The 20,554-nt window shown below is 45.5% G+C and overlaps 1 protein-coding gene across 32 annotated transcripts in view; it reads left to right on the forward strand.

Moving 5' to 3' along the window:
- Positions 1-20,554, forward strand: part of lili (LMBR1-like protein lilipod) — a 742,764-nt gene that overhangs the window by 317,450 nt on the left and 404,760 nt on the right. For 31 of the 32 annotated variants that reach the window (XR_012895090.1, XM_075894063.1, XM_075894067.1 and 28 more), the window contains 2 exons: positions 11,941-12,005; positions 12,062-12,146. Coding sequence is in view for 31 of the 32 variants with exons in the window: in XM_075894063.1 (XP_075750178.1) it covers positions 11,941-12,005; positions 12,062-12,146 (150 nt within the window). In the remaining variant the exon portion in view is untranslated. Of the gene's footprint in view, positions 1-11,940; positions 12,006-12,061; positions 12,164-20,554 lie in introns of all 32 variants that reach the window. The other variant, XM_075894083.1, reaches the window with a different exon arrangement.

Here is a 20,554-nt window from a genome sequence, read left to right on the forward strand (position 1 = left end):
CATTTATTTTACAGTAAAAAATCTGCGTTATTAATGTGAGAGCAATTGTATGGACACTCTCGGCGGGCTTTTGTCGTCGCTGCCACGTTTCGCAACAAGTCCAAATCGATAACATGCCCCCGCGCATCGTAACTTTTATGAGCGAGTAAAGTTGCGCGAGCGCTGCTGAAGCAGAAATCAAATGAGTCAGCCTATCCCTATTGCCTGGAAAGTGCTCAAGATGACGCACAACTGCTGTCGTATGCTCAAACAGAAAGTAAACCACTTGTCTTGAACGAGCATTAAACAACCTGAGGAGGAGGGTAGTCGCTCGCCCCAGTAGCAATATTGAACTTTGATTTTAAGGAAGGTCAAGATCGCTGGCGGGCTTTCTATCTCAGTGAGTATCAGTACGGTTTCAACGTGAAGGGAATGTCTGAAAAGAGCACGTCTTCCTGCAACGGCCGTATTTGCTCGCACCAGCATTTTGCAGGATTTCCGCGATATTAGCTACCAGCCTTACTTCTTACAAGATTGCAATTTTTTTTATATCTCCTTCATTGCATTGCATTCAACGCGCACGTCGTGTTGCCAGAACTAATCAGTTAATCGCGAAATCTACCAGCCTGCGAACTCACTGCGCAAAACGGAGGGGCATGTCAAGTCGAACTCTGAAGACCCGTCGTCACTATGGTCTTTGAGAGTTTCCATCAGCGCCTAGTCTGACATCCCCTCGATAGTGGTGATACGGTTGTCCAAATTTAATAAAAGTCACAGTTTCGCCGAATGCGATAGCAACAACTTGGAATGTAACACTGAGAATTGCAAGCAGATCGAAACGTGCAGCACGCCGCCCACGCACAAATGACACACGAGGACGAGAGTGAACAAACGTTTACCATTTGACACTTGATGCACTGTTTAAACAAAAACAAGGCATGAAGCGTAATCACAGGTACAGGTATGAGTGCGAACTAACAAGTGCCCCAGTTGTTACTTCACTGTGTTTGAAAAGCGCACTCTTTTCGCAAACAGCGCCTGTCCAGCGAGCGAAATGATCTTTGTGCACCTGGCAACTACACTCATCGTTGCGGTCAAAGTCGAAGGCGCACGATTCTCCCCTTCGAAAGATAAGCGCGCACGCACAAGCATCTACCTTCCCCCCTCTCTCCCCTTCACGGGCAAAGTACGTGTGGGTGATAAGCTTGCGTCGGCGCATCATGAGGAACTGGGCCCACGAGCGCGGGCGGTTTTTTTTTTTCTTTTTTGAGCTTTCGTATATATATATATATATATATATATATATACGTATACATATGCAGTGAATGAGGACGGCAACAGCAAAAAACCAGCCGAGACTGTTCATATAATTGCTGTCGTAATAAAAAAAAACGCAAAGTTGAATGTCGTCGGAGGCCATGCCGTGTGCGCACAGTGAAACTATGCACACACAAACGGTGTCGAAAACGAAAAGCGAAGGATACAAACACGGATAACGCGGAAAACTATTTGATAAAGCGCCCTTCATATGCAGCGCAGCCCCACTATGTGAGGCTAAGTAAAAGCATGGCACTGCCAGTTCGCGAAAGTAGGGTCTTTTTTTGTTTGTTTGCTTGGAGTGATGGAAGGGGGCACACCCGCACATGCGCCCGCGGCGGCTAGAACGACGGCAACGCCGGCTCGTAAGATGAAGGCCCACCTGACCACCTCGCGCTCTCTCAGCTGGGGCGCGGTGTGCACCGCCATCGCCGCTTCGTGCTTCGGCGGCGAGGTGGCAGCTGCAGAAGATGCATGCACACTCCACCAAAATGTGGAGTGAAATTTCTTGATTTTCCGTGGGGAAAATTCGTTATATCAAGGTTGTCTCCCGCTGTTACTTTGTTACATACAGGTCGCAAATACATGTGCTTTGAGCAATGGCGGGAAATGGAATAACTTCGTTACATCAAGGAATTCGTTATATAGAGGTTCATTATTAGCAGGTTTAATTGTACTCCTGTTTTCCGTCGTTACCTTTGTGAATGGTGCCGGTGCGGTCTACGCGTCCAATCTGTTTTCTTTCTTGGCAAATCTGTTATGTGGCGAATGTGTTGGACAATTCGACAGTTTTGATGCCATCTTCCCTTTGGATGCAACGTGCGATAAGACAGCGTTGAAAATGAATGCCGTCACTTCTGCCACGGCTACCACATCCTCTGTCCAAGAAATTCTGCTACGTAGCATTCATAATGCGCTTAAGCCAGTCTAGCGCACAAAAGATTTTCAACTGCTTGAACGCTTTCCTGGCTCTTCCGATGTGGGCCAGCCATCATTGGGACGGACGTCTGCAGTGGATCATCGTATTGACACTGGTCATCATGCTCCCCTGCGACAGCGTCTCTTTAGTGTATGACAGGCGGAATGCCGCGTTAGTAGCAACAACGTCGATGACATGCTGCAACGTGGCGTGATTAAAAAATTGAACAGTCTCTGGGCCTTTCCTGTTACGCTGGTGTGGAAAAAAGACAGTTCGATAAGATCTTGCATTGACTACGGCCGGCTAAACGAGATAACACAGAAGGATGTTTATCTCCTACCCCGCATTGACAACACCCTGAACTGCTTTCGAGCTGCCGAATATTTCTCATGACTGAATCTGCGCTCAGGCTACTGGCAAGTGCCCATGGCTGAAGCCGACTGCCCGAAAACAGCAATCGTCACCCTTGACGGTTTATACGAGCTTAAGGTAAGGCCTTGCGCCTTTTCTATGCACCTGCTACTTTCGAGAGAATGATGGACACCATTCTCAGAGGCCTTAAATGGCAGACCTCTTTATGCTACTTAGATGACATAAAGGTTTTTCTGCGGATTCTTCATCTCATATTACTCGCCTTGACCAAGTTCTCGAGTGCCTCAGTAACGCCGGCTTGCGGTTAAACCTAAACAAATCTCATTTTGGCGCCCGTCAGCTTACTATCTTAGGCCACGTCTTCTCCAAAGAAGGAATTTCACCAGATCCTGCCAAATTTCGAGTGGTTGCCGAATATCTCAAGCCCAGCACTCTAAAGAAACGAAACTTCATAGGGCTGTGCTCATATTTTGGATGCTTCATCCGCATTTTCGCCTCCATTATATCACCCTTGACACAGCTTCTCGCCGGCTGCAATGACCTCTCAGCTTCGAATGCCGATTGCGATGAGTCATTTACAATGCTACGCCTACTTCTCACGTCTCCTACACAGCTCCACTACTATCCCAAGGCTTCTACAGAAATACACACGAATGCTAGGGGTGTTGGTCGTTGTGCAGTACTCGCTCAGCGAAAACCAGCCTTTAAGTATGTTGTGGCATATGCCAGTCGTAGCCTCACGAAGGCGGAGTCAAATTACTCCATCACAGGAAAGGAGTGTTTGGCAATTGTTTGGGCAATTGGTAAATTTCGCACCTACCTCTATGGGCATCAGTTTATGTTGCTACCAGCCACCACGCACTACGCTGGCTATTATCCTTGAAAGACCTAACTGGACGCCTCGCTCGCTGGCCTTCACGGTTACAGAAGTATGATATACGTGTGATTCATTGCTCTGGACGAAAACACTCGGACGCTGACACTACTGCCTTCCGACTCTATTGGCTCACCAGCTTCCACTTGTTATTCATCATCTCTGACCATCACCAACATGCCGGAAGAACAGCGCAAAGATCCCTGGATTACTTCTCCGCTTGACACTTCACCAACATGCCGGAAGAACAGCGCAAAGATCCCTGGATTACTTCTCCGCTTGACACTTTGTCTAAGCGTCCCCCAAACTCCGTATCACGCACCCTTCATTGTCAAGTCCAACACTTCGTGAAGGCTTGCTGTATCGTCGCAATTACATGACCGACGGTCGCAGGTGGCTCCTCGTGATGCCCCGTCATTTGCACGTGGACATTTGCAGCGCCTTCCATGACGACCCTCAATGCGGTCACGCTGGCACGTTCAAGACGTACTCGCATCTTCGCCTGAGGTACTACTGGCGAGGCATGTATTGATATGTTCACCGGTACGTTCTGTCGTGCCCTGCATGTCAACATCGCAAGATTCGTACTCACAGCACCGCTAGTCCTCTACATTGCCCTGCCCTGTCCATTGCTGTGGACCCCTGCCCTGACCCTGCCCTGTTTATTGCCCTGCCCTGCCCTACATTGCCCTGCCATTACCATTGCCCTGCCCTGTCCAACCAATCTACCGCATCGGAGTCGACCTCTTCGATTCATTCCTGACCACTATTGACGGCAACCGCTTGATAATAGTCACCATCGGCCACTTCACCCGGTTCGCAGAAACATCTGTGCTACCTGCTGCCACTGCAAAAAATGTTGCGTGGTTCCTTCTTCGCCATCTCATTCTGCGCCATGGGGCCTCGTGTGAATTACTTAGTGATCGTGGCCGTGTCTTCCTTTCAAATGCCATCTAGGTTCTGCTCAAAGAATGCTGCATTGTACACCACACCGCTTCCGCATATCGTCCTCACTCTAACAGCATGACCGAACGCTTCAATCGTACCCTTGCCGACATACTGGCAATGTATATGTCGGAAGACCACACAAACTGGGACTGCGTACTCCTTTTTGTCACCTGCACTTACAACTCTGCGCCCGAAACGACCACTGCCTTTTCTCCCTTCTTTCTCTTGTACGGACGTGAACCTTCATGTTTTACGGACACCATTCTGCCATATCAACTGGACATTTCTGAAGGCAAATCCCTCAAGCTGCGGCGTACGCTGAAGAATGCCGTCAACTGGCTCGCTCGTTCACTCGCAAGATCAGTCGTGGTGAAAATTCTGTCATGACACCTCTGCGACTGATGCCCATTACTGCTTGGGAAAACTGGTTTAGCTTTGGGTGCTGTTCACAACTCCCGGACTTTCCACCAAGCTTTTTTCATGGTACCATGGTCCTTACCACATACTAGAGCAGGCATCTCCCTTAAACTATGTCGTCGAGCCGCTCGACCCGTTGCTCGATCATTGCTGCCGAGGCCGTGAAACAGTTTACGTCACGGGATTTAAACCCTGCTATGACCCTTCTATAGTGCCTTTTCCTTAAGCCGCCAGGATGATTCCTCTTTGTGCAGGAATAAATTGTACCAGTGCACATCGACGCCAGTTCTGTGCCAGTGAGAGAGCAAAGACGGCATTCGTGTGTCGTGCCCTCGACCTCCTGTTTTCTGTGCTGCAGCTGTCTTGCTTGCCCTGGCAAGCCATTTGCTAAAACTCCTCTGAAGAACACGCTTGTTACAGTATATACAAATGTACAAAACCAGTAAACTCACAAAACTAACCACAGTCTAGATTAGTGACTAAACCATCCTAATTAGTGTCTTATCTCTAACTCGTCCTAATTAATGTCTTAACTCCCACCTTATCTTTTATGGTGGTTCGAGCTGGCCTACATGATGCCACTGACTTGGTTAGCTCGTTGCCAGTCTGGTCTGTGACAGATCTTGACATCCTCTCCGCAGCTCGATGCGTCCGTCGGCACCTGTGCGCGCAGAAGGTTGTCGCTGACGCTCGCAGATCCCTTTCGGGCTACTAGTACTGGCGACTGCTTCACCTGGCGTGGCATTCCATTGTTGACGTGGCCCTCTGTAGATTGCCTTGGGTGACTTGCTTCTGAAAGGGGGCTTGTGCTGAAAACTCTCGTCCTCGCCGGGCGAAACAGCTGGGTCTCCGAAGAGCCTTCTTTCGATACCGCGAATTTCACCAGCCATCTCTGGATGCTCGCGTCTCAGGCAGCTGACACGAACGCCCCTCGCACCCGTCGCCGGTGCGTGCCGACGATACGACCTTTCGTCACCGAGTTCCCAGAGACAATGCCAGCTCATGACCTCTTCGTCCTTCTCTTTGACCCGGGGCTCATGCTTCGAGTTCTCGAACATTCCAAGCACATGCCTTCGAACACTGCTCATCTTCGTCGTCTTTCACTCTCGTGGTCGTTGCTTTTTGACAGTCAGCCAGTTCAAATGAACTGGTTGCCACCAGGTCAACCAGTTGAACACTTACATGAACTCTTTACAATTTTAATGTTTCCTATAAAGAGTCTGCTCTAATTGGAAAGTCTTTTCCAATCTGGATGCGCACATTCAATTGGATTAACAAGTATTTTAATTGGGAGACCAATTGAAATTCACTGCTTCAATGGTTTACCAACTGGGATGTGTGTGACCAATTGGACTGACAAGCACTTCAATTGAAAGACCAATCGAAAACTGGTGGACCTATTGGATTGACCAATCAGAATTGTGTGGTCGGATCGGTCCTCCACATGGAAGCACAATATCCCAGTTGGTTTACAATTCATTCCATTTATTACCACTTGCTGGGAACCGGTTTGACCGATTAGACCCATTGACACTATGGACCCATTCATTTTTTTTTTTTACTGGAGGAGGTGTTGAATAATGACAGCTGAGATTCTTACGCATATGAAGGCAAAGTAAAATCGCCCTAGAAAAATGGCGATAGCTGGTATTGCATTCTACTGTCAGGCGGTGCGACCTGTCCAGGTCGCTCAAGTATTTGGGGCCATATTCGATGAAGTGCTATCGCTGAAAAGTTTGTGAACTGAAGCTTCTCAATAATGCTATAAAGAGAGTGCTTATGTGCGGCAATAGTCGAGTTTAAAATTGCTCTGGCAGGGCTGAGGAAAATTAATTTAGGCCAAGTACACACCCCCTTTTCATGGTGCACCCTGTATACACGCCCCCGGACATGGTGCACCCTGTATATGTTATAAAAGTGTTTCCATGAGGTAATGTGCTCGCTTAGTACACTACCGTAATGTTCACACATGGACCCTCTTCTGCCGGTGCAGTATTAACACAGTTTCCGTGAAGTGAGCTGGCACTGCTAGCTGAAACAATATATAATATCGAGACGATGTTCAGGGAATTATACGGGGAATTGTGTGCAACCACAACCCAACGCCATCTGGCACCCATCAGTAGCAAGCCCAGAACGAACTGAAATTCGCCTGCTAAACCAACTAAACGTTGGCTAAGCAACTCATGTGATCATTGCCTTGTGAACAGCAGACGATGTAGTGGCGCCTCTGTTCCGTCGCTTTGACGTTAGCCTTTATCCTGTAATTAGGGACGAATGATGAAAGTGTGCAAATGAATAAATCCAGCAAATTTCATTGAGATCTATTCACCTCGAAAACTCCCGGAAGTTGGCTTTTAAGGGAATAAGTGCAGTATAGCCTTTTGTAGGGGTGACCAGCTTTAAACCATGAAGTCAATATGATAACCACATGTTGTGACACTTGATAGCAATGTAGGCTTGTACCCTGCATTATTACTGCAACATTTCATCTTCTTTTATGGAGCATGTATGCAGGATGTGTGTGTTTGTAAAACAGGAAAGTTACTTTGACTGAATTTCCAAGCAGAGGAAGTTATTTTCACTGTATTTACAAGGAGATGCGTGCCTGTGTGCTAGAACACCCGCTTGCCATGCTAACAACCTGGGTTCGATCCCCACTCGAACCCAGAATTTGTTATTATTTATTTTCATTGCATCTTTGTCGATTTTTCAGTCACACACGATTTTTCGCTTACTACCAACGATGGTGGAATTTCTGCAAAAAGAGCTACTTATCGGGTTAAAACCGCACGTCTACGTCATAGAAACAGTATTGCGCACCCTCTGGCATGTGCCTATGATAATGGATTGCGTACGTCGTGCCTACTCACATTGCGTATACAGTTGAACCCTTTTATACGAGGCATGCCTTGGACAGCAATTATTGTCTTTTATATGAGATGTCTCTTATAAGCAGGGTATGTCGTATGCGATTTCTCATTTACCCGTATTTTACTGTAGGCAAAATGGTGTCTCTTATATCCGTTCATCTCTTATATCAGGGTCTTCTATAAAGAGGTTTAACTGTAGAAAAATAGTTTGATGACTGTTACTTGTCCCCCTTAACTTTCACAGTCCATGGGAGCTGTGTTCTTGGCTCTTTTGGGAACTAAAACACTGTAAAAACCATTTTAGCTTTGATAGTGCGTTACGGAATGCAGTACGCAGGCATTCTGCACTGAGACAGCAGGACAAAAGCTGATTTGTGCGTCTAGTGGGATATCCGCTGTGACCCAAAAGCAAGAAAATAGTGTCGGCTCTCCCCCAAAGTCAATTTGGCCCTTCAAAGAGTGACTCCATCTTAGCCCGTAACGAGACACCCTGGTGATGTAAGCTTAGCAATGAATGGATTGATGGATGCTCTGACTGTCCCTTTCAGTTATAACGGGCTGGCGACTAGTGCCACTATGTGTGAAAGAGCGGGAGAGCAGGTGGGCGGGCGGTTGGGTTGGCTGGTTTTATTTTTTTCACTGTTTTTTTTTCTGTCCCCACTCTATTTTTATGCCATGAATGCTCTAAACATCTTCTACTTATATCTATCATGGTCGTGTCAGCTTTCCATAGCTGTCCCTAAATTCCAAGGCTTCATTGCCTTGGCTTTTAGGGACAACAGGCTTGCACCCAAACGTGCACCTGGGTGCACATCTCCACAACACAAAGGGGATAACTGCGCTACACACGTATAAACCAGACACACACACAGGCTAGTATATCTCCACATTAAATCAAACCATGCTCCATCATTTCATTATTTTCCCCAGCTAGGGCATGTGCATTGTTCTTTTTATAGTGAAAGCTGCTATGAGATCACAACAAGGGACGCGTGCAGCGCCGTAGTTGTCCGCTATTGGAGAAAATTAGAATCACTGTTGGAGAAAATTTGAAATAAACTTAGTACACAAAAATACCAATAAACAATGGGATTCGAACCTGTGCCTCCTGCATGCCAGCCTAATATTCTACTGCAGAGCCACGTCAGTGCTTGAAACTGTGTTGCAAACTTGCCTTAGGCAGGCTTAATTTTGGGAAAGTAATCGTGTTGGTAATAGTAATAAATGAATTTAAAACAGCAAAAGAATACCCATGCGCCACATAATGCAAATTGCATAACAAGTGGGTCGTCCAATGTTCTAACCTGGTACAAAATCTTAATCTTAATTACCTATATACTGTTGTGCATACCCACTTAGGCATAATTGTTCATCGTTGTCAGCCCTTGCATAAAAATTTACACAAAATTTTTTGCAAGTGTATAGCAGATACCACGCTTCTGCAAAAAATCATGAAGGATAGCATAGTGAATGCCGGCCTACTACACTAAAATTAAGATAATTTATGGCTTACTGTATACCCAGAAAGTGTGCTTGTAGCAGTTACCCAAAAATTGTTTAGAAAAGGCTCTGAAAGGCCTCTCTTCCAGCTTTCACTATGACTGTCACTGTTTCGTCGCAAGAGGGAAGTCACTGTTTCGTCGCAAGAGGGAAGCAATGAGTGTGATAGCAACAACTTAGAATGTAATGCTGAGAACAGCTAGTAGATCGAAACGTGCAGCGCGCTGTTCACGCACACCTGACACACGGAAACAACACACACAGGACAAGAGCAAACTAACAACGTTAACTGCTCAACAGGTAACGCGCTGTTTAAACAAAATCGACGCACTAAACGTAATCACAGGTACAAGTGAGTGCAAACTAGTGTCCCAGTTATTACTTTGCTGTGTTTGAAAAGCACGCTCTTTTTGCCAGCGAGCAAAGTGATCTTTGTGCACCCGGCAACTAAACGCAACCGCTCCGGCCAAAGCCGAAGGCGTGCAATTTTTCCCACCTAAGGATAAGCGTGCACGCACAAGCATCTACCCCCATCCACGGGGCAAAGTACATGTGGGAGATAAACGTGCGTCGTTGCGCATCCAGACGAGCTGGGCGCCGAGCGCGGGTGGCTTTTTTTCTTTCTCGAGTTTTCGTATATATAGATACGTACAGTGAAATCGTGGTAGAACGAACACCACATTAACTAACTTTTCAGATTAACAAACCTTTAAAAAATCCTGCGCCGACTGCTAATAGTTTCAATGTAAAACTATTTCGCTACTACCTACTTCAGAATACCGAACTTTTCAGAATAACGAGCGTTATTTTAGTTCTGCGTTATAATAACAATGCCTCAGTACTACGAACTCATGTTCTGAAATCCATCGCGACCATTAGAGCGGTACGCAAGCAGACAACAAAGCGAACGAACGCCTTTCTTCTCAGAAGTGCGGCAGTTCGGGCTAGTTGGTACGACATGATGGTAGTTATAGTGCGAGAACAAAACGACGACAAAGAGCGCTCATATCTTTCTTGTCTTTTTGTCGCCGTTGAACGCCTTGCTTCTCAGAAGTCTGGCAGTTTGGGCTAGTTGGTAGGACATGATAATAGTTATAGTGCGAGAACAGAACGACGACAAAGAGCGCTCATATCTTTCTTGTATTTTTGTCGCTGTTCTGTTCTCGCGCTATAACAATCGGCTTCTCAGAAAATGCGCGACAGTGCGGAGGTGGAAAAAAAAACACTTTTTTTATTTTTATTAAAGCGTTGACCCTGGAGGTTTACAAGCGCAGAGGCGAGGACATTACGGGAGGGCAAGGTCAGCGAGGCAGAGGGCAGAGTGGGAGTCGCAGAACAGGAAGCATAGGCGTGGAAAACCTGAGACAGCGAGGGAGCAGAAAACGAAATGCGAGGAATTTTTTCAGCACTTTTTTTTTCTTCGGAAGAGGCCATGGAAGCCGCGACGCTTCGGGTTTTTCTTTGTCTATTCTACACGTGTTCTAGTACTTGGAGGCCTTGTTTGTCAATCTTGTTCATCTCTTTTTGGGGATTACTTATCGCGTCTGCAAAGCAAGTCGGCATTCGCACTGTGGTGCTACTACAAATCAGTTCGTCTCTGCTTGCGACAAAGAAGCGGAGTCAGTTTTCGCTAAGCGAGGAAATGGATATTCTTTGGCAACTGGAAGGCAAAAAGCAGGCTGTTGTGACCAAAGAACCGAATGGCACCACAGAAATGTGGATCAGCTGGGGCCCTTGGTGCTGCGAAAGTTGTGATTGCACACGTCAAACAAAATAAAAAAAAAACGGACTTTATCAAAGTTAACGTGCATTTCCTGGTGTTCACTTGTGCATTAGTTTTTTTTCTCATTAAAAACGATTTAAAGGACCCACTGTTGTAAAGGTATGTTGTTTTGGTCGGTGGAAAATAAGTATTTATAGTTGATTTTTGGGTTTCTACTTTAATGACCTTTCAAAATAACTAACTAATTGCTGCATCTTCCTGAAGTTCGTTATACCCAGATTTCTTTATATACATATATGGTGAGTGATGCTGACTTCGGCGGCAAAACCCAGCTGAGACTGTCAGTATAATTGCTATCGCAATAAATGCAGCGTCGGATGACGGCACACTAAACGTTGCATGTGCATAATGCATCATCAGTGTGGCGGGTGCGGTTGCACTTTGCATGGCCTTCGAGATGACTAGTGCGCGGCATGTTTCTACGCCGTGCACGCGCTAGTTTGAAGGCCGCGCGCTTTGTTTTTGTCCCACTGTGCTTGCGTGGCACTATCAGCAGACAGTTTTCTCCTGCATTAGACAGATGGCACTTTGCCGTAAAAGGTGCGACTTTCAAATTTAGATTGTCGTCCACGCTCGCGCTGCTCGCAACTGTTTCGCATGGTTGCAAAACTGTTTTGACTTTTATCGCTTTGTTATTTTGTGGTATAATGGCTTGATTTAACTCTATTTCGATCGTCAACAGCACTAATACAGAAATAAAATGAACAGATTCATTACAAAAAAGTTCTTTTTTTTTTTCTAGGTCAAGGTAGGGAATGTGCTCATTATGAGAGTGTGTTAATTACGTGAGAAAATACGGTATTTACTAATGAGTTTTTCTCTCCTCTGTTTGTTAATGCTTTTCTTATACAACTACTGGGACACTTTAAAAAGCAGACTGTTGGATCCTGCATTTTGGCACAACACTATTGAGGCACTGTTACTTGATTCACGGCCATATTTTTCTCTGTTCATGCAGTTTGTACACCAGTCGGATTTGCTCGCCTGTTCACGGTGCTTGGAGAGCTGGTTATCAAGCCCAAGGTATAGTAGACGTGTGCTCTGGGCAAGTTTTCAGTGAATATCATTACTTTTGACAGTTCCTGCGTGACATTCAGGACGAACACCAGTGCGCTATGATGGAAGAGGAAAACCTGCGAAGAAGGGCTCACATCATTAGCCATGGTGGGTGTCCTATTACGGTGTCAGGGTTATTGTCATGATTGAGTGCTGCTGTTTTGCTTGTGTCTTTTTGAATTGGAAAAAGTGGTTCAAATACTAGTCGTTTCTTCACATTTTTTAACCAAGTTTCTATATTGCTACCATGAAAACTTTTTGCCGCATCGATTTCTTCACTGCTCTTGTCAAGTTTCCTTAGCCACCCCTTTGTTGGCCTCCTTCAGGTTACATTGACTTGTGGGGAAAGTTCTGCCATGCTTCTCCTGACTTTACCTGGTTTATTGCCCACTGAAATCTTGTGGACTCCAAAGCGTTCATTTGTTTCACCTGTCACTAATAATTCCTGACAGATCTATACATTTCAACCTGCTTATAATGAACCTCCATATAACGAGTTCTTTGATATAACGAAGTTTTTCTATTCTCGGCCGTTGCTCCATAGAAGCACATGTATTTGCGAACTCTATGTAACTAATGAACAGTGGGAGACAACCTTGATATAACGAATTTTCCCCACAGACAATCTTGAAATTTTGCTCCAGATTTTGGCATGTTGATACGAGCATGCATTTTCCGCGGCTGCCCTGCCGCTGCCAAATCGTGAAGTGGCAGCGGCGTGCACGACGCGCAAGGCTGGCAGGCGGGCCGGCACTGCGCCCCATGAGCCGGCAATGCCGCCGTTCTCGCCGCCACGGGAGCATGCGCAGTATGAACCCCCACTCCAAATCAAAATGAAAAAAAAAAACTTCTTTTGCGCATTGGCAGTGCAAGCTTTTAGTTAGCATCACATATGTGGTGAACTAAAACATTTAGTTAGTGTCACATATATTTAGCGTCACATAACTTTTAGTTAGCGTCATATATATGGAGGGCGCTTTATCGAATAGTTTTCTGCAGTATTCGTGTCTGTGTACGTGTCGTTTGCTTTTCGTTTTTCACGCCATGCGCGCGTGCATAGTTTCTCTGCCCACGCATAGTGTGGCCCCTGACGACTTTCAGCTTTGCTTTCTCTTTAGTTGCGATGGCAATTATATGGATAGTCTTGCCTGGTTTTTTCACCGCCGTCGCCATCATTCATCATATATGTATATGTGACGTTATGGTGAATGGGCGACGTGGCCTGGCTCATACGCCATGTTTATTTCTAAGCACTTCTTCCTTCTCGGCCTCTACGAACCATCGCTTTATACGTCACAGGATTCCCCCTTCCCCCGAAAGCAGGCATGGATTACAAACAAGAAAAAGTAAACAAGGAGAGATTGAAAGCCCATAAATGTCAAAATTCACAATTGGTTCTATGCTCCAGGTGAGTTCCGTAAACTTTCAAAGACTTCAGGGAAGAGGGCAGCAGTCCAATTATCGCAGGAGTTCTGGTGGGCGAGGCTGACTGTGGCATTCTGGAGAAGATAATCACGTCCTGCGCAACTGCACTGACCATGACATGGCTTCAGCAGCTGCGAAAAATGAACGAGCTTGGACGTCCTTGTAGCATTTGAAGGTCGGACGTCGTATGCGTCGAATTTTCTGTCATGGGCAGTGTATTCTGTGCCGTAACTGAGACAGAAGTATTGCTTCCAGCTTCCGTTTGTGAGAACCGCAGTTGCTGGTACGATGTCTGTGTTCCCGCATTTTGCAAATGGTAGCGTTTAGTCTATTTTGTGGTTTTCTGTGGTGGTATCTCCCTCGGTAGGATTGTACATGATGCCTTTATATCTGGTACAGAAGACTTGACGTTTCTTTCTACGAATATGGCTCAGATGTTGACTTGGTCTTTCCTTCAGTTTGTGTCGTTCTTAATGACCATCCTTAAGCCACAATTTTGATTGTGGTCTCACTTTAGTTGTCGTGTCGTTGTGCTTGACGCAACTGCGATAGTTTCTGAAGTTCTTTGAGTTCTTGATGACACTGCTGATGTTGCGGAATCTTATGAGGTGGTACGCCTTTAGTAACACAAGCCTGCTTTTCTTCAATAGTTGATGTGACCAGTAAATAGTTGGTAGTTGTTGGGTTGTCGTGATTCTCGAAAGAAAATGAAGGTGATGCACTAGAATCGACAAAAAGGTCTTTGAAGGTTTCTTCTGCACTGTTCACTACAAAGGGCTCTTGCGCTTGGCAGCGTGCGATGTTCGACGCGTCTGGGCTTTCTGCTTTGCTTCGATCTTGTGATTGATGAACATTAGATGCTTCTGCAGAAGACTTTTCTTCAAAAGATGCTGATTGTGAATGCTTCTGTCTTTGTAGAAGTGCTGAGTTGAATATTTTGAACAAATGAGATTTATGTGAACATTTGTTGTCAGGGTTGGTTTCATGCGGATTTGTTAACTTATCATGCGTAAATGCGACGATATTATGAGGTGCTTCATCATGTTTACCAGTAATGTCGATGACAGGTGATGCCAAGTCAATTTGCAAAGTACGCATGCAGCACGAAGTATTTAGTGCATCTGGGTCATCAATAGTGGATTAAATTCTCTTATGCAGCACAAAGTTAAGCATTGGCGATATTGGTGCATATAAGGAACCAGGTGGAAGGTTGGCGAAACGACCGTGTGGTCTTTCCATGAGCATGTGGCTAAATTCACCTGACGGGAATTGTAAATACATGCGCTGTGCTTGAATGCGTGAAGGCCGCTTATGACTGCGATGATTGAGTTCGAATGCACTAAGAGTGCGTGTTCTAATCGAATTTTCATTATAGTCTGAAAACCAGATGATTACTTCTTTACTTTTTTGCCAAGACTCGTCGTTCTTGAATATGTGGGTGAGGTAAAATTTAAATCCTTCATCAGTAACGTAGTTGTTGAAGTTCGTAACCATTTCCCGTTCCGACCATGATGCAGCGGTAGTGTGGAGCTCGAACAGGTCGAACCAGTCCTGTACAGGTTCATCGTCTGCTGCTCCGGTGTACTTGGGAATGGGAAGGTCAGTCAATGGTTCTGTCATGATGCTGATCGATGCGTAATGCTAGGCACTTGTACGGCAGTCCATGTGTCGTCAAGTTGTCTTGCGGAGAGCTGCGTCGATGCTGAGCGACTGATGAAGGGGAAAGCAGGTCTCCATTCTGTCTGTGTGACGCTATGATGAATGGCCGACGTGGCCTGGCTCATTCGCCATGTTTATTTCTAAGCACTTCTTCCTTCTCGGCCTCTACCAATCATCGCTTAATACGTCAACATCAGTAATGCCACCAAAAGCAACAAGGAGAGGCCCAACAGCTAAAACGGCCACACCAACAAGGACAATGAAAAACATAAGCCACATCGCAAGCATACTTGCAGCTTAAAAAATGTCGTGAACAACGACCACCATCACGACCACTACAGAAATGACTGATTTCGCATTTGAGCCATCTTCGAAGAAAGAAAAGCCAAGGAACTTTCTTGCACCAGCGTTAAAGATTGCGCTTTTGGTCTGATTATCTGTGCCATCGCCATAGAAAACTCCCTAAATGCCACAAAACAACCGCTTGTACTCTGCAGGAACACAAGCAGCGCCCAATCAGCCACGATCAACGGGCACACAAACTGCATGCACGGCGTTTGTATCACTCACGACGAAAAATGCAACGCCAACAAAACTGTCCATCTTACAAGGCGTTTGTACCCCTTTCATTCCTCGAAAGAACGCGCGTTTCCATCTGTTTCCACGCTAAAAGCAGGCTTATGTTGTCCAGAGCGTAACAGCCAGCCTCACCCACCAGAGCCGCACTTGATAACCGCAGATTCCTGCCCTCTCCAGTGAAGTCTTTGTGCGATCTTGCGGAACTTCAATGTGATGTGGAACGGCAGAGAGCGTAACAGCCAGCCTCACCCACCAGAGCCGCACTTGATAACCGCAGATTCCTGCCCTCTCCAGTGAAGTCTTTGTGCGATCTTGCGGAACTTCAATGTGATGTGGAACGGCAGCCCATTTCGACATTTTTTTTTGTGTTCTAAGATTGCTTGTTCATTATGTATTGTAATATGTAACGCACGCATTCTTTGGGGGGGGGGGGGGAATCCTGTAACGTAAGAAGGTAGCAATGGTTAGTAGAAGTTAAGGAGGAAGAAGTCAGAATAGAATAAAGATGGCATATGAACCAGGCCACGTCTACCATTCATCATAGCGTCACCCTCGTGTGACCCGCCGACTCGTGTGACCCGCCGACTCGTGTGACGCTAGATCTGGGGAACTGTGTCGATGAGCGACTGATGAGCTGGTAGGTCTTCATCCTGTCGACTCGTGTGATGCTATAATAAATGAAAGACGTGACCTTGTTCATACATCATCTTTATTCTATTCTGACTTCTTCCTCCTCAGCTGCTACCAACCATCGCCACCTTCTTATGTTGCAGGATTCGTGTGACGCTATGATGAATGGGCGACGTGGCCTGGCTCTTACGCCATGTTTATTTCTAAGCACTTTTTCCTTCTCCGCCTCTACCTACCATCGCTTCATATGTCACACACACACACACACACACACACACACATATATATATATATATATATATATATATATATATATATATATATATATATATATATATATATATATATATATATATATATATATATATAAAAAATAAGGGATAAGGGATAAGGGTTCTAATAACTTCCCCTGTACATTCCTTGGCATTACTGTCTGTTATATCTCATATATATATATATATATATATATAAAGTATAAAAGTAGATGCGCTTTCGCATAACAACTTGTTTATTCAGCCGACATTTCGACTGGAGCCCAGTCTTTTTCAAGGCATGATAATATTTACACATGTGTCTTCTTATAGCTTCTCGAGACAGAAGAAAAATATTAGCAACAACAACAAAAACAAAAAAGAAAAGGAGGAGTAAACGTTAGAAAAAAGCAAGAGCGACACGGCGGGATTAGAAAGGCAAAGAAGCTCAACAGAGTAAGGTGACCGTTAACAAGCAGTGCCATCTTTGTCAACAATACCTCCAAAGAACCCACCCTTCCCTGGAGTGGACATTGGGCCCACCGTTTCTATATTTCCCCCTCCAGTGCAATCCGCTGGCGGCTTGCCCTCGTTTGAAGTTTACAACAAATTGGTGGGGGGAGCTTAAGCTCTTCAAGTGCATGTTGGTAACGTCGGAAGATATGAAAGAGCCAGTAGTTGTGGCGCCGCCATCAATATTTATTATATGCATTGGCTCCTGTCAGTGAAGGAGAAGAAAAAGAAAAAAAAGAGAAGTAACGGGGGGGAGAACTGTACGACATCCTGGACCACTAATCTGTGCGTTCCGGCAGTGCTTGAAGCGCCAAATGATTTCTCTATAGATGTATTCGCTAAAATCTTTGTTAGGCCGTAACATTATTGTTGTAATGGGAGGCTAGGGGCAGTTTGCTGATTAGATAGGAGCGTTTGCGTCTTTTAGTGATCGTAACGCTGACAGAGTGCCTGGGTGTTCATTTATTCCGTTTTTAACATATTGAAATTGTAGATAAAGCAAGATCCCGTTGTTCTCGCTCTCTGATTGTTCGAAAATTGCTTTCCAATAGTGTAACCGTGATGTAATCAGAGCTGTGGTCTTTTAATGTACTGGGTTTTGAAAGTGGAAGGCCTGGCAGGGAACATACATGGGCCCGATGGTTGTTGAATCTAATTCTAAACGGAGTGTCTGACTGGCCCACGAATTGCATGTTACATATACCACATTCCAGAAGGTATATGACCTTATCCGAGTCACAGTCCAGTGCACCTCTTATCCTGTGCTTAAAATCCGAGTGGGTGCTTTCCGCCACTTGCATACCTTGCATCTGCTTTTTCCGCAAGACGACACCCTGTTTGAGGTTTCACGCCTATCTTTGAATTCATCAAATGATCCTTTATACTTTTCGGCCGCCTGTATACAACACAAGCAGGAGAAGTGAAAATTTTGGATAGTCGCACGCTCTGTTGCAATATGTTATAGCGTTTTCTTAGGACTTTGTTTATGTTTGGTGGGTTGCTCGTTAAAGTCAATAACAAATTTGTGTTACGGTGCTGGTCGGTATCTTTTCGGTCGTGTAGAAGAGTCTGGTGGTCCAGATTTTCTGCTTTTTTGATGGTGTCATCAATAATAGCTGGCGGGTATTCTTGATGAAGGAGTACTTCGCGCATAAGTGTGCTGTTTTTGTGGAAGTTTTCGGTACGGGAGCAGATTCGTCAGAATCTGTGTGCTTGGCAATAGGGAATGCTGGTCTTGCAGTGTCACAGCTTTTTAAGTGCAGGTATTGTTGCCTGTCCGTAGGTTTTCTGTATACGCTAGTTACTAAAGCACCATCGTTCATTCTAATAAGTACATCAAGGAAGCTTAATTCTGTGTTAGAGTAGGAGTGTGTAAAATAAATGCTCGGGTGCACTTGGTTAAGTGCCTGTATGGATTTGAGCAGCTCGTTTTTCGAATGTGTCCAAATCATGAATACATCGTCTAGGTACAGTTTGTAGACTAAAGGTTTGATATCACAAGATGAAAGAAAATTTAACTCTATATGGTGCATGAATATGTTAGCGAAGTTTGGGGTCATTCTTATACCCATTGCCGTGCCGTTAATTTGAAAGTAGTACCCATTGTTAAATTCAAAGCTGTTCAATTCGAGTACAAGTGTCGTTAAAATTGCAACTACTTTTAGATGCGGAGCATCTTATACTCGCGCCTTGTAGTGCGCCGTCCGCACCGCTTCTCAAACATTCGACAGCTGACGCGCGCGCATGCGCCGTCGCGCCGTCGCCCACTCTTCCACCATCTGTGCATCCCTTCCTCCTCTACACACCGCGCGCGCTTCACTCCTCCACCATCTGTGCACCCTTCCTCCTCTACACACCGCGTTCGACATCTACAATTCTCCTGATTCTCCAGTGGACGCGCATGTGGCGTCGCGCTTCGAGAACATTCAACAGCTGACAGTGCATGCGCCGTCGTGCTGTATAATATACTCAAGGTCGGCGCTCGCTCGCTCAGTTGCCGCTCGTCGGTTGGTTTGTACGGCGCGTCGACGTCCAAGGTCGCGGTGAAATGAATTCCAACGAATCCACAAACACAACGATCGACGTCCCTTCGACCAGCGCCGCCCTTTCGCATACGTGTGTACGTGTTCACTCATTTAACACCCCCTCCTACAACCACGTTAACCAATTTAGCCATCGACCCAAGTAAGTCGCAATTTAACACCCCATTTCACAACCACGTTAACCAATTTAGCCATCGACCCAAGTAAGTCGCACTATAACACCCCGTTAACCAATTATATGGTCCGCATCCTCCTCAGTGTTCCCCCGAGGGAAGCTGCGGGCAATTTTTTTTGCTTGGATATGCGATGGGGTTGTGGGTGCCATACGATTCGACAAGTGCCCTTATATTATCGTCATGTGGTTTGTGTAGAGTGAATCGACATCCAATGTTACGAGGAATGCACCTTCAGGGATTTTCATGTTCGATGTTTCCCAAAGGAAATGGTTTGTGTAGCGCAAGAAGGACTCATGTGTTGGCGGTATGTCTTTGATTAAAGAGTCAATATAACTGGAAATGGGTTCCGTTAACGTTCCCGTGCCAGATATAATAAGTCTGCTAGGGTTTCCCTCCTTATGAATCTTCGGCAGCATGTAAAAACGACCAGGCGCCGAATGTACCGTAGTAAGTGCCTTTTGAAGCTTTGAATCAATGGCGCCTTCACATGTGAGATCCTCTAGGGTTGTTACAATGATCTTTTTGTGCTCAGTGGTAGGGTCCGAGTCAAGGTGTTTGTAGAATTGTTTGTCATTTATTTGTCGCCTGCCTTCCTCGATGTAGTCCAATCTATTCAGAACAACAGTTGCGCCTCGTTTGTCTGCTGGTTTAATGACTAGATCTTCGCGGTTGCTCAATGGGAGTAGTGCCTCTCTTTCTTTCTTTGATATGTTATTCATACTTGGTTTGTGCACCTTGTACGCGTGTATGACATCTTTCTGAACTGCGTCTATATATAGATCCAGATGTCGATCTCTGTTGGCGTATATATATATTGCATATATATATATATATAGATATAGTGGGAGTAATAATTCAATGGGCCAGTTAGTCTTCGTGAAGGTATGAGATATGGCACAACGGGAGCGTTGTCAACAAGGATAAATATATTTATTTCCCAACAGTTTCGGGAGGGGTCCTCCCTTCATCAGGGGATGAGTTATACTGACATGAGCTTCCAAACTTCGTTGCTGCCGCGTCCCTCTCGCCTTAAAAAATGTTTGCGAGAGGGAGAGGGAACTAGAAAAAAAAGGGGGGGGAGAAAAAAGACGAAAAAGAAAAAGAAAGAAAAGAAAGAAAGTAAAAAAGAGGAAGAACCACTGTCAACACTGAGAACGAAGCCAAGTGTCCGTCTACATCCACATACGGTTCATTTCACGTGCTGTTCAGTTCTTGACTTGTGTCGGGCCACCCAAGATTGT

This window comes from Rhipicephalus microplus, chromosome 4, assembly GCF_043290135.1.
Source record: "Rhipicephalus microplus isolate Deutch F79 chromosome 4, USDA_Rmic, whole genome shotgun sequence".
Taxonomy (NCBI): Eukaryota; Metazoa; Arthropoda; class Arachnida; order Ixodida; family Ixodidae; genus Rhipicephalus; species Rhipicephalus microplus.